This window comes from Coffea arabica, chromosome 6e (assembly GCF_036785885.1).
Source record: "Coffea arabica cultivar ET-39 chromosome 6e, Coffea Arabica ET-39 HiFi, whole genome shotgun sequence".
In the NCBI taxonomy this organism is placed as follows: Eukaryota; Viridiplantae; Streptophyta; class Magnoliopsida; order Gentianales; family Rubiaceae; genus Coffea; species Coffea arabica.
Genome location: NC_092321.1, coordinates 9,508,160 through 9,520,374, shown reverse-complemented (window position 1 = coordinate 9,520,374; position 12,215 = coordinate 9,508,160). Strand labels below are relative to the sequence as shown.

The 12,215-nt window shown below is 36.7% G+C and overlaps 2 protein-coding genes across 4 annotated transcripts; one reads left to right on the top strand and one right to left on the bottom strand.

Moving 5' to 3' along the window:
* The first annotated feature begins 4,687 nt into the window (after window positions 1-4,687).
* On the top strand, window positions 4,688-7,834 carry LOC113697544 (uncharacterized). Of its 3 annotated transcripts, none has more exons than XM_027217211.2 (6): window positions 4,688-4,911; window positions 5,041-5,115; window positions 5,874-6,004; window positions 6,596-7,115; window positions 7,321-7,383; window positions 7,467-7,736. In XM_027217211.2, exons 1-6 carry the CDS (start codon window positions 4,825-4,827, stop codon window positions 7,527-7,529), a joined length of 939 nt encoding a protein of 312 aa, XP_027073012.1. In that variant the 5' UTR covers window positions 4,688-4,824; the 3' UTR covers window positions 7,530-7,736. The 3 variants fall into 3 exon arrangements, with proteins under 3 accessions (XP_027073012.1, XP_027073011.1, XP_071911155.1); XM_027217210.2 differs by having other exon boundaries at window positions 4,690-4,911; window positions 7,270-7,383; window positions 7,467-7,834; XM_072055054.1 differs by having other exon boundaries at window positions 4,754-4,911; window positions 6,646-7,115; window positions 7,270-7,383; window positions 7,467-7,834.
* Window positions 7,835-8,170: 336 nt separating this feature from the next.
* LOC113697545 (uncharacterized) lies at window positions 8,171-11,798 on the bottom strand. The gene is made up of 6 exons (XM_027217213.2): window positions 11,466-11,798; window positions 10,775-10,838; window positions 10,064-10,177; window positions 8,935-9,061; window positions 8,710-8,827; window positions 8,171-8,567 (listed from the first exon to the last, which is right to left on the bottom strand). Exons 2-6 carry the CDS (start codon window positions 10,782-10,784, stop codon window positions 8,511-8,513), a joined length of 426 nt encoding a protein of 141 aa, XP_027073014.1. The 5' UTR covers window positions 10,785-10,838; window positions 11,466-11,798; the 3' UTR covers window positions 8,171-8,510.
* Between the last annotated feature and the right edge of the window lie 417 nt (window positions 11,799-12,215).

The following is a 12,215-nucleotide window of genomic DNA, read 5'->3' as shown; positions in this document are numbered from 1 at the left end:
ACATTGACAACCATTGTCCCCGGCCACGAAGGCTTGCCAACAGCTAGCATGAGGCAGCCACCCGATCCATGATGGCCGGTTCTTCCTCCTCTAGCTCTAGGCTCTAGCGTCACATTTCAATCTCCGCTCCAATCCAATCACGCTCCTTAATCACGAATTTTTTTAGATTAAAACAAAACAGAAAATTACTCATTTTTCTTTCTTATAGTAATTCGGAAATGATGATGATGTGTTCGGTTATTCAGGCTTTTTCCTCATATCATTTCTAAGGTGTGATTTTTTATTTTTAAAATTCTATTTTGTGTTATTCTTTATTGCTTTTGATATCAAGGATTGTATTTTCTTTTTTTTTTGGCGGACGAGAAAGTACCGTGACCATCAATACTTTCAGAAAACTACTAAAATACCTAAAAAAAAAAAAAAAGAGTCTATCCATGCAGTGTACGAGGGCCACTTGTCATTAATTAATCAAAATCAGTAGTTTTATTGTAGTTTTAAGTCAAATACTTGTGCATTGATTTAAACAGCTTTTCTAAGATCAGACTAGGATACATAGGAGAAATCTGATTTTCAACAACAATCAATTTAATAAAAAAAAAAAAATAGAAGTAGCCCTTGAAGGGCTCCAAGCTTCATGCATTTTCGTATCAAAACTATTGTGTATGCTAACAATAAATATTTATAATTTTAAAAAATATAGGAGTGGGATTCCTTGATCAAAAATAATTTTCTTATTGAATAGTAGTGTATAGGAACAGCATACCTACTTCCCATTTTGATGACCGACAATACGTACTTGTTTTTTGTGGCTGTATTTTAACGCAAAACGTCAAATGCCTTGAAATAGCAACTCGATGGTGGATCCATAGCCGTCAAGAAACTCATGGTCCGATGACGTGCTTAATTACCTCCAGAAATCAGCTACTACTTGGTTATGAAATGAAACCGCGGAAAGAAAATTTGTGTCTCAAGAACTGATTACCTTAAATTAAACAACTATTATCGTTTCCGTTGCCAACCAACTCCATATATATAGCAAATGTATTTGTGTATGTTGGCGTCTGAACAATGCTTCCATGTTTTCTTAATGGGTTTTTGCTGAATTGTTCTTGGGCAATCCGAACTCAAAAGCATCTAGCTAGCCGATCTTTAGAAATATCCCAATCGAAGAAATTATTTTGTTGCAGATCACCTGTACGTATTACGGCCATTCTTTTTGAGTATAATATCCTTCCATAGCAAAGTTTTGGGTTTCGGGCAAGTGCCAAGAAAGTACATTAATAATCTTTAACAGCTCATTCAATCATTGATTCTTTCTATATAAAAATAAGGTCAGACCCCCTTTTTTCAGCTTCAGTTTCTCAGACTTCTGCGCCAAGCCACAATACCAGCACAATAATGCTCAAGACTGCAGTTTTATGGAAAATCAGGCTGTAGAACTTTGACGTTGATCCTTTTTAACTAACTTAAAGGAGAAGTAAGAGAATAATATCCATTATAGTACGTATTTCTTAGTCGATACAATGACCTGTTTTTTAGATACCAGCCAAGTTATGGGCCGGATGATCAGGGTATGAAACACCACCTTGTCCTTCTCAGTTCCCTGTTTGTACTTAATTATTGTTGATTGAAAATGCCTTTTTTTCTACGCCTGTAAGTGAACTCATACCGTGAATTAGGTGGGATTTTATGTTGTTGTCCAATTAGCTATTCTTGTCCGCTTAAGAAGCGAATTTGGACAGTTGCAAAATAGTCTGTCAATAATTCTCTCGCAGGAATGCAGAAGACTTCGCAGTATAGGTGGCGCAAGTCTTTGCAGTTCGTGGAAATCTTCTTGTACTGCTACGTAGCTACTAGATCTCTTGCAAGCAATGATTGGATTATAATAGAGAAGACTTGAGATCCGTCCTCTAATGGTACAAGTAATTTTTGTTTCCTTTTCTGATCATTATCCTGATGTGCCTCTCATGCGTTGCTTTGCTTTACACCAGAAACAATCAAAGCATTAAGCCAGTAACACGCTAACAACTCAGGTCTTGGTTCCTCTTGTAACATTGAATTTTTGAGCCAACTGGTCCCCGAGCAAGCAAGTTCTTTGAATGTGTCAGCAAGGTAAGTTTAAAGAAAATGATAGTATAGGAATAACTTAATTATAAAAGGGCCGACATCCAGCTCGAATAATTAAGTAGGCATCCTTTTAGTTTCCAAACCTATCACTGATTTGTCTGGCGACGTTCTTGTTAGTATAATCTTCATGCATGACCTCTAATTTCTGATGTGAGGTAAAAGTATAGTTGTAAGAACAGATCATGAGGAAATATGGTATAATTACGAAGAAGAACGATAATCTACCTAAAATAGGCTATTAAGCACCATGCTGCACCAGTTCCTCTCCACAAAATTTTAACACTTTTGATGAGCACATTTTTTAGTGCGTATTTTTACTTCATAAACATCAATTTGTTACCGTACATTTTTTAATGAAAATTTTAGAAAATAGCAATTCAAACAAGTTACATATCAAATGCATGTGTGAATTCCTCTCTTGTTGTTCTTGCATGAAATCTGAAAAGAGGTTGATGAAGCTCATTATAATTGCGCAGAGAAGCAGAATGATAGCCAGACATTGAGCTCAACTGCAAAATTCAAGAATTCAATGATCAATCCAGCAAGCTAGGCTCCTGTCTCGGAAGTCTGATCCATTTGCACCGAGAAAGCCATTCAACTATTCTCTGAAAGAGTAGGTGATCCATATACATCTTGCATTGACAAACCTGTAATGCCAATGAATTTGATAACAAAAATTATCACAAGTCACTGTTCATTTTGCCGTGGAGCAAATTGAAAGTGGTAGATCTTTGTATTTATCGAGTAGTCAATTGCCGCCAACGGAAAATCAGGAAACCAACTTCGTAGTGACATTTTGTTTGTTTTTTCCTTTTTTCCTCCCGAAAACCAAGGGGTAGTGACACCTGGTAAGTGCTGTGCTTAACATTAAATTGTCAGATCAACAGAAAATTTATGATTGGTTTACCACTAGTAGCCATCAATCAGCACTAATTGTCACTTTTCCAGTTTATTAATAATGCAAAAGGCATCTTATTGATCATCGTGTCCTTTTTCAGCTTGCTAAGCTTCGACTGCTGACTTGCCGTTCTCGCAAGTGTCCTTGAGAGTGTGTGATTTTAGCAACGGCTACAAAAAATCGCTAGATTATTAGTTTTTTGGGATGTTTTTGAAATATTTTACTATAATAATGCATATAAAAAATTTTTATTATAGATATTTTTAATGGTATTTTTAAGGTGTTTTTTGAATGTATTTTAGAATATTTTTAAAGGTTAAAATTTTTTTTATATTTTTAAAAAATTAACACTGTCACCCACCACCCCTCTCTCTCTCTTTCTTTTTCTTCCTCTACCTTCATCCTCCTCTTCCCCTTTCCCGTCACATCCCACCTTCCCCTCCCCCCTCCTTGATTAGACCTCGATTTGCCAAATTGATGCCTCTGGTTGTAGCCAAACTAGGGAGGGAAGGGAGGAGAGGGGTGGATGTGACGAGAAAGGGGAGAGAAAAGAGAAGGGAGGAGGAAAGAAATGGAGGAGAAAAGGAGAGTGATGATAGAGATGGAAAGAGAAGGAGAAATGGGAAGGAGAGGATTGTGGCTGTGACGGTGGTCGACAGTGGTAATAGATGGATGAAGAAAATGGTGTAAATTTTATTTTTTAATTTTTTTTATATATTTGAAATTATTTTTGATATATTGTATGAATGTGTTGTTTTTGTTGTGTATTATTGTAGCATTGTAAATGAAAAAATTGTTTTTCAAAAACTAGAGAATTCAAACAGAGACCAAGCTTTTTTTTTTTCCCTTCTTCTTCTTAAGTAAGATTTCAAACCAAGCTTACAGGTTGCATCGTATGTGTGATTAATGGATCAATTAATCAAATCATAATCAAATAAGTATAGACGGTTTAAACTCACATTCAAGAAATAAATTTTAAATTTTACATTTGAATTAGCATTTAATACTTGAATAATTCAAGTTATTTTAACTAGAATTGAACTTAGAAGCTGGCCGAAGCGAATAGAGCTTTTGGAAAAGAAATTATTTGAGATATTATTAGGAATAAATAGTTTAGTACCCCATGGGTGGATATATGAATCCAAATATATCGAATGACTCATGTTACAATCTTCTACATCCTAGGTCTTTCCGTTTTATCATTTGGCTTACATTCTTCGTGTAGCATTCAGATCGAATGACTAACGATCGAATGAAATGTTAATAACCCATCCTCCTCTCTTTGAAAGAAGGGTGCTTCTAATTCTGTCAGTGCTTGAAACAATTTTGTCTTCTCCATATTATTATATCTCTAGAGTCAATAATTTTATACGGGGAACTATTGAACTCAATCAATTGTTGCCATTACTTTTCAATTTTCTATTGAGGTCATTTTTTGTGATATAATATATGTGAAATAAAAAGATTATTAAGAATATAAAAATAAATTGATAATCATAATTATGATGCAAATAAAATAATATTTGTTAAAATGCGTTCTAAACAAAGTCCTGCTGCAAACATTCGTCGGTACTTATCTCACAATGTGGGCTTAATAATTTTAAAAGCGGTCTACGAATTCTTTCATTAGCCCAAAACCGAAAAACCCTAAACACTTAAAAAAGCCTTAAACCCTGACAAATGGAAGCCCTTTATACTTCGACTGGATTTTACCGCAAAAGATTCTCCAACGACAATTTTGTAGGCGGAATTCATTCTCCAGAAATTTCTTCATCGGTAAACATCCACACACGAGAGAAATGGTGTGGTTTCAGTGTGATGACTGTGGAGACAACTTGAAGAAACCAAAGCTGCCTAACCACTTTAGGACCTGCTCTGCATCCAAGGTCTCTCTTTCCCTTGTTTTTTCGTGAATTTTGTAAATTTAATTTCTTGAACTGGGTTCAGCTGATTCTTGCTTCAAAATTGAATCTACTCGAATGTTCATTCTTTTCTTTTCGGTGAATTTTGTGCAGCTATCGTGCATTGACTGTGGAGAAATATTTGGGCGACAAAATGTTGAAAGCCATACCCAGTGCGTCACAGAAGCTGTATGTTTCGAGCCCTTCTCATTCTTTGTTGTCCTTTTTATTTTATCCGTTTACTTTTTTTGGATTTTTTTAATTGTTATTTTGTCTATTATTTGAGTTTATACAAGCTCTTGATTATCTGTTCATATTTCTTTTTTTTTCCCATATTACCTTAATGGCAATATGATTTTTTTTAACCGTAATTGATGTGGTAGAAAAAGCAATATTTTTGACTTGTTGCTATGCTGATTTGGCCAAAATGTGTACTTTCTTTGGACAATCTTTGTGGAACTCAATGCATTGGGTTGAGTGGCTTGAAACTGAGGGTTATTAGTAGTTCAGGACCAAAAGAATTGATAGACATATCAAACAATTACCATATTATGGGTATAGTATTAGTATGGCATTACACGGACATCATAAGTCATTTGAAATTTGACTTTCGGTTGGAATGCTCATAGTAATTTAAAGTTTTTAGTGGAAATGTTAAGAGACATAGATATGAACGATTAAGATATATGAGAATCATTCAAAAAGGGTGCTATTTTCAGGAAGAGCTAGAGTATGTGTGTCTGTAATCTGGCAAATAATATGAACCAATTGTGATATGAATTTTTCTGAGGTACTGCCTGTCCTCATTTTGAAACTTTCTTATGATGAATTTAGCCTTCATCTTTTACTTTGTTTGCTAATTATTAACTTGTATGTAGTTATTTTGGTGTTTATAAGCTTTGATCATTCTTGACTGATTGAAAGTGATATGATACTCTCATTTTCAGGAAAAATATGGTCCAAAGGGACAAGGGAAAGCTATTAATGGCTCAAATAATAAGCCTAACGGTGCTTCAAAACAGAAACCAGATATTGATATACATGTTGGATTATCTCAACGTGCCCCATGGTCTTGCAGGTACTTCCCTTCCCGTGTACCTATATTGAAAATTGTGTCAATTCTTGACATAAGAGATGTTCAAGGAAAGAAAATAAAACCACTTGGCTGCAATAATGTATAGCTGCATGATATGAAGTCCAGAGCCTCACTAAGATAGGAATATGCTCTGCAACACCTAATGCTTTTGCTTTTAGCTTGCAAGTACTTTGAGTACAGAGACCATCTTTTGCTTCCAATTCTTGTTTAGATTATTTTTTGAGAGATTTTGTTTCTGGCTCATACTATGAAATTTGAACTAAAAAAATATGAGCTTTACTCAACCCTAGACCCGCTAAATGGGATCCTTCAGATCTGGTGATGATGTGTAAAGCTGAGACAGTTACAAAGATTGTTATATTTTAGCCTTTCATTGGGGAATCAATAAGTTATCTTCTTCAGTTGTGGATGAGATATGAAACTTTGTGCCTGCTGTAAATTATTCTGTGTAGATGGATTTGTTGCTTCAGTTTGCCTTATTTGATCTTGGCTTAGGTTAAGATATTTTGGTTTCTATGCCCTTTTTTTTAAGTTAGATCTGAGCTTTCATAATGTTAATGTGTTATTTTGCAGTCTGTGTAATACCAATGTTACTAGTCAGCAAACCCTGCTTCTCCATGCAGAAGGGAAGAAGCACATAGCAAAAGCAAAAGCTTTTCATGCAGCGAAGCAGCCAAAACAGAGTGAAGGAAACCTTTTGGAGAGTGATGTTCCAGCTGAAAACAATGCAAAGAATGAAGCTGTCGAAGCCACTGAGGAAGAAAAAGAACAGAAGCCGTCTAATACTATTGCTGCGAAGAAGGACAACTCTGTGGCAGAAAATGATAATTTGCAGTTGAGTAAGAAGAGAAAGCTCAAGGTGTCTGAAAATGTCGATGCCAGGCAAATACCTGTGGTTGATATGCCTGATGAATCGGGCAATGGCGAAATTATCCATGTTAGAGAAACCAAAATGAAAAAATTGAAAGAGAAGGATAAGAAAGATGAAGAAGTTGTGTCTGAAGACAAGAAGTCAGTGAATCCCTCTCCTAAAAACGAAGATGACAAGAAGAAAATAAAGTGGAAGAAGCTGATTACTTCATCCCTGAAATCTGTGCGTATTGCTTTCCTCTAGCTCTTCCATCCCACTAGTTTATTATTATTATTATTGTCGTCATTGTCGTCGTCGTCCAATGTTTCTCATTCCAGTAGAGTGTATGATGAAATTTCTGTTCCATACGTAAAACTGTTTTCCTGCATGCTGGCAGAATCCTGATGGCTCACTGAAATTCAAGAAACTGATAAAACTTGTTTTGAAGTCTCTCAAGGAATCTGGCTCAATAGTTGAGGAAAGCAGAGTTGCTGAAATTCTTCAGCAAAAGGTAAACTGATGCTTTTAAGGACTTGTTTGTTCCTATTCTTGTTATGAAGCATAATCTTATTGGGATTTCTTTACTATCTGCAGATCAATTCCAGTTCCAGATTTGATATTGATGGCAAGTATGTACGATTAGCAGTGAAAAGTTAAGAACAGATGTGTGAGTGTAGAGCGAACCCATCATGAAAATATGAGTTCTGATTGCTGTATTGCTTCGGTTTGATCAAACTATTGATCACCCATTTTATTTGAGGCTGAACTGGAACAAGTCTCATATTTTGTTGTCCCTGGTGCATTTTTGCACGAGTACCGGGTCGGAAAAGTTTTTGAGCCCTATGGATCTAATTTTTGTACTTAGCCTTCTCCTATGATGGTAAACCGTCAGGGACTTGTAATCTAATTTTTGTGAGATATTGGTGGTGTAAAGCATAAAGCTAATCGTTGAATTCGGATTCCTCTGTCCTGCGTATACATTTGCATTTGTATGTACAAAGAGACGCGGAAAAAAAAGTACCTGGCGCTTTCAATGGTAAAGCACCAATATTAATTTGAAGAGCCTGAATTTTAGACGTTTTTATCGGACCCTCTTTATCAGCATATGAAGAAGGAAAGGGGAGCTCACATGATGAAACTCGAGTGTCTTTTTATGCTATACTTTTGTGACTGGACCCCTTGTGAATATCTGACTTGCCATATGAACAAGGGGCGTCTCTCTGTAAGTCTGTATCTCTCTCCATCCACAATGAAAGTCGTTTTTTGCTAACATCTCCAACAGTAGAGCATGGTCGTCATTGCACCAAAAAAATGATTTATTCAACAACAACATAGTATTATTGTTCCTAAAATACAATCTCTCAATCACGGTTCCTATAACAGAGCTTTAGCCCATTTTGTAGTCGTTTCTTCGATGGCGGGTTACATTTCCCCTTCTTTCTTTCTACTGTTTCCTTAGTGTTTTTTTTGTCCCCTGTATAGTGATTGGTGGAAAAATGGAGTCATGTGTGATTTGATTCTAAGAAATCATATCTACATCAGAAATAGCAGCTGAGTTAAGGAAAATATACAAATCCCCAAATCACACGCCCTTGCCCACAAATGCCTCCAAAGCACGTGCAACTGTCAAGGCGGGAGCTAAAAAAGTAGAACCACCACTAAGATGATCAAGAAGAAAACAGAAAATGCCATTGCCTGCACCAAAAACAAGTAAAGAAATAAATTCGAGCGCATATATAAGACCTGCCATTGCCTGCATTTTGGTTGCTAATTCACATGTAAAGACCTGTGTAGGCTATGTAAGCGCAAGTGCATAAGCAGAGCATGGAGTACTTACAGCTATTGCAGATGCGGCAAGCCCAGCTCGTTCTCTAGGATCCTTTTTGTAGTAATTACCAAAATACAGCAATGTGGCATAGTACCACATTATTGGGCAAACAAATCCTAATAGAAATCTGAAGAAATAAAGTGGTGATCAGACAAAGATGCACAAGGAAACAGCACAACCCCTAGCAGCAGCGATAAGCATCGTGAAAAATGTAAATATGGATCAGAGACGTACGAAAACCACCCAACTCCACAGCCAAAACAGGGTAATGGCTTGTCATATATGCTTGGTTGGAAGTCATCTGCATCTCTGATCAGGGTATATTTACCCTTCTCACGGTCAGAAGCATCTGCCACTTGCCCTATCATTAAAAGACACGTAATTACCATATTCATTTTCTTTTTCATAAAAACTACAAAGAAATTATCAGTCTACAACTGTAAAAGTGTGTAATCAAGCTAAAGACTTGCATGAGTTTTTTTTTTTTTCCCTCTAAGCAAGGGAGAGGGAGAGATTTAAGAAGTGGGGAGCAGGAAGGGGGGATTAGAACCCAGTCCTAAGGCCTCAACCTTAGCCACTAGACCTATCATGGCCCAAGTGGGGAATATGGCATTCAGCTGAAGTTTTATTCAAATTAAAGAACAGAAGTGCCTAAGAAGGAAGGAACATGGTCAGGAGATTGATTAGAAGAAAGGTCTTAATGCAATAAAATTTGAAATGGAATAAGGACAAAAAGTTGAACTCCTATGCAATGGTAATCAGAGCTTCAGAAAAGGCAAGTATCCAACAAGACAGACAGAGAGGTTTTGTTTGGGAGATGGATGATGTGAATGCATGCGAAATAATCTTGCACTCATATCATTGGGCCAACAAAAGTTGAAACCTCATCTCTCTCTCCCTCAGATACACACACAGAGATGCCAGGTTCAAGAACTGCCATCAACTGACACTATGATGTATCCTAGAGTGACCTCACTTTGACAGGATAGCTATTTTCTGACTTCTTTATCAGGGGTGGCTCTCCATCAACTGATTGGTTTTACTGCTGAAGATTTGCATCTTATTTGTTTTTTAGAATCATTACATCTTGACCGATCACTATCAGGACAAGATAGCTATTTCTAAACTTAAACTGGCAAGTATAAGCCTAATGTCCTCCTCAAGGCATCCCAAGCTACAAGAAGTGAACCTTTTGAACTTAGTACATATTGCACAGAGATATGTCAGGAGATATATCATCTCCAAATCGTAAAACAATAGAAAGACATTGTGCAAGACATAAACATCTAGAAACAACAAATATATGGACGATACTTCAAAATGCAAGAACATCATAACAATGACACACAAACAGAATAACTACCTTTAAAAATTGAATAATATCGGGCTGATGGTCTCAAAAGATCAAGATGCTTATCTGAAACTGATTTCACCAATTCAAGGCCACTTTTTACATCTCCCTCCTCGATAGTAATATCTGTAACATCAACAAGCCCCAATTTAGTCGTTAAAAGGCCATCACGCTTGAAAATTTCCTTATGTCAATGATTTAATAAACATACTGTTGCCAAGTTGAGGTTACACTCATGGAACTTAAATTTGAATTGGCATGTCTCATTGACCACAACATTCAAGTTAACCAATCTCTTCCCTCCGCCTCCCCCACCCCCACCCCCCCGGGCCCAAAAAAAAACCCCGGACAAAAGTTAACAGTACATTTCCCGGTTTGAGTTACAATAAATTTGTCAAATTCTAAAGCATAACTGCATTAGCAAATGCCAACTTCCTAAACCCTATTACAACACCATGAAGAGCAATGCACGCAATAGAGGAAGTGATGCCACCCGACCTAACCTAACATTACCTCTCCTCCTTCCCCAATGACTCGTTGTTTGATCAAAGACTTTTCATAGGAGTGTCAACAATTTCTGGATTCCCAGTATGATATACCATTATTACCGCATGATTATCAAAATCGGAACATATACTGATAACACATTCATACTCAAGAACTTGGTATCAAATATGTAACTCTGAAATGAAGTAGAACAAATTAACAACTGAAGGCACTCACTTTGATCCATGTGTAGTTTTCCAAAGCAAAATCGCCTAACAGTCAGTTGTCACCTCTACAACACCTGATATAATGAGAGAGACATAAACTTCACTATTATTCCATCACTCAACAACCAATTTAAGTCAAGGGTAGTGCGAGAGAGCATAGTAACAGAACAATCAAACATTGATATACAATAACCAGATGATACCCCGCAGGCGCATAAGCAATTATGATGACAACATCACCTATTTCTTTTCATTCATCATCAACATCTAATTTTTCAAGCATCGATTTAACAATCCACTAAAAAGTGAGAGCATGAAATCATACGACCAAGTTCAATCATGCATTGTCAATCTTTTCAGGTTTTACCAAGTGAAGCTTAAAAATTCGCAACTTTATCAGACCTATTGCTCAAACTTCTAAATCCCAAAGAAACCCATTAAGAAAAAAAAAAATGAAAACCGCAATCAAAATCTAGAATCATCTCACTTCACTTCAATACAAAGCAATTCAAGATACAAGTCCTCAAAGAAAAATACCAAATTTTATGAAACATATTAAGTAAAGAACACAGCACCAACACCCTCCCCGGCCTCCTCAACCCCCACCACCTCTAACCGCCCCAAAAAATTAAAAAACCCCACCATTTTCTATCTACAAATAAAACCAAGATTAAAAGAAAAAGAAAGAAGGGAAAACCTGCCTTTATGGAGTTTGAGCTGGGGAAGCGGCTATTTGGAGTAGTTGAGCTCCAATTCGTGATGAAGGGACAGGAGACTCGGGGGTCGTTTGGAGTTGGAAGAGGAGACGAAAGAGGAGTCCAATTTCTTTTGATTTATTTTCTGTTTAAAATTAATTGTTGACGCTGACTATTATGCATAGGAGAAGTGGATGGGACGGAAAGCTTTGTATCTTTCTTCAATCATAAACTTTGGACTGACTTTGAATGAGAGACTTCGAATAGAGGACTTTGGTAACGGCCTCCTCCGCCTCCTACTCTCCTCTCCGATGATCCGTTGTTGAGTGAAATATTCTTGTGAGCTTCGGACTCTAATTTTGCTGCACTTTATTAAAATTAAAAAGGAAAAAAAAAAACCTTATCTTATCTTATGGCCGAGCCAAATATATCAAACTCTTGTTTGTGTCGAGATTCGAACTCTTGGCCAACCAGACCAGCCCCAATGGTCTTGAAAGAAGTTGAATTACGGTCAATTCTTCAACGCAAATTGCGTTCTTGTCAGAGTTGCTTTGGGAGAGAAACTTTTGCATTGTCAAAAATCTTCATTTGCATCATCTTTAATCTTTTCTCCGGCGTACCTGAAAGAGGGAAAAAAAAAAAAGAACTCAAATATGAGGAATAAGAAAATGCCGCCACTGGCCATTTGGTCCAGTGGTCATCACTATTAAAGGTGATGCTGGAGGTCAGGGGTTCAATCCCTGCCTCCCACAAATT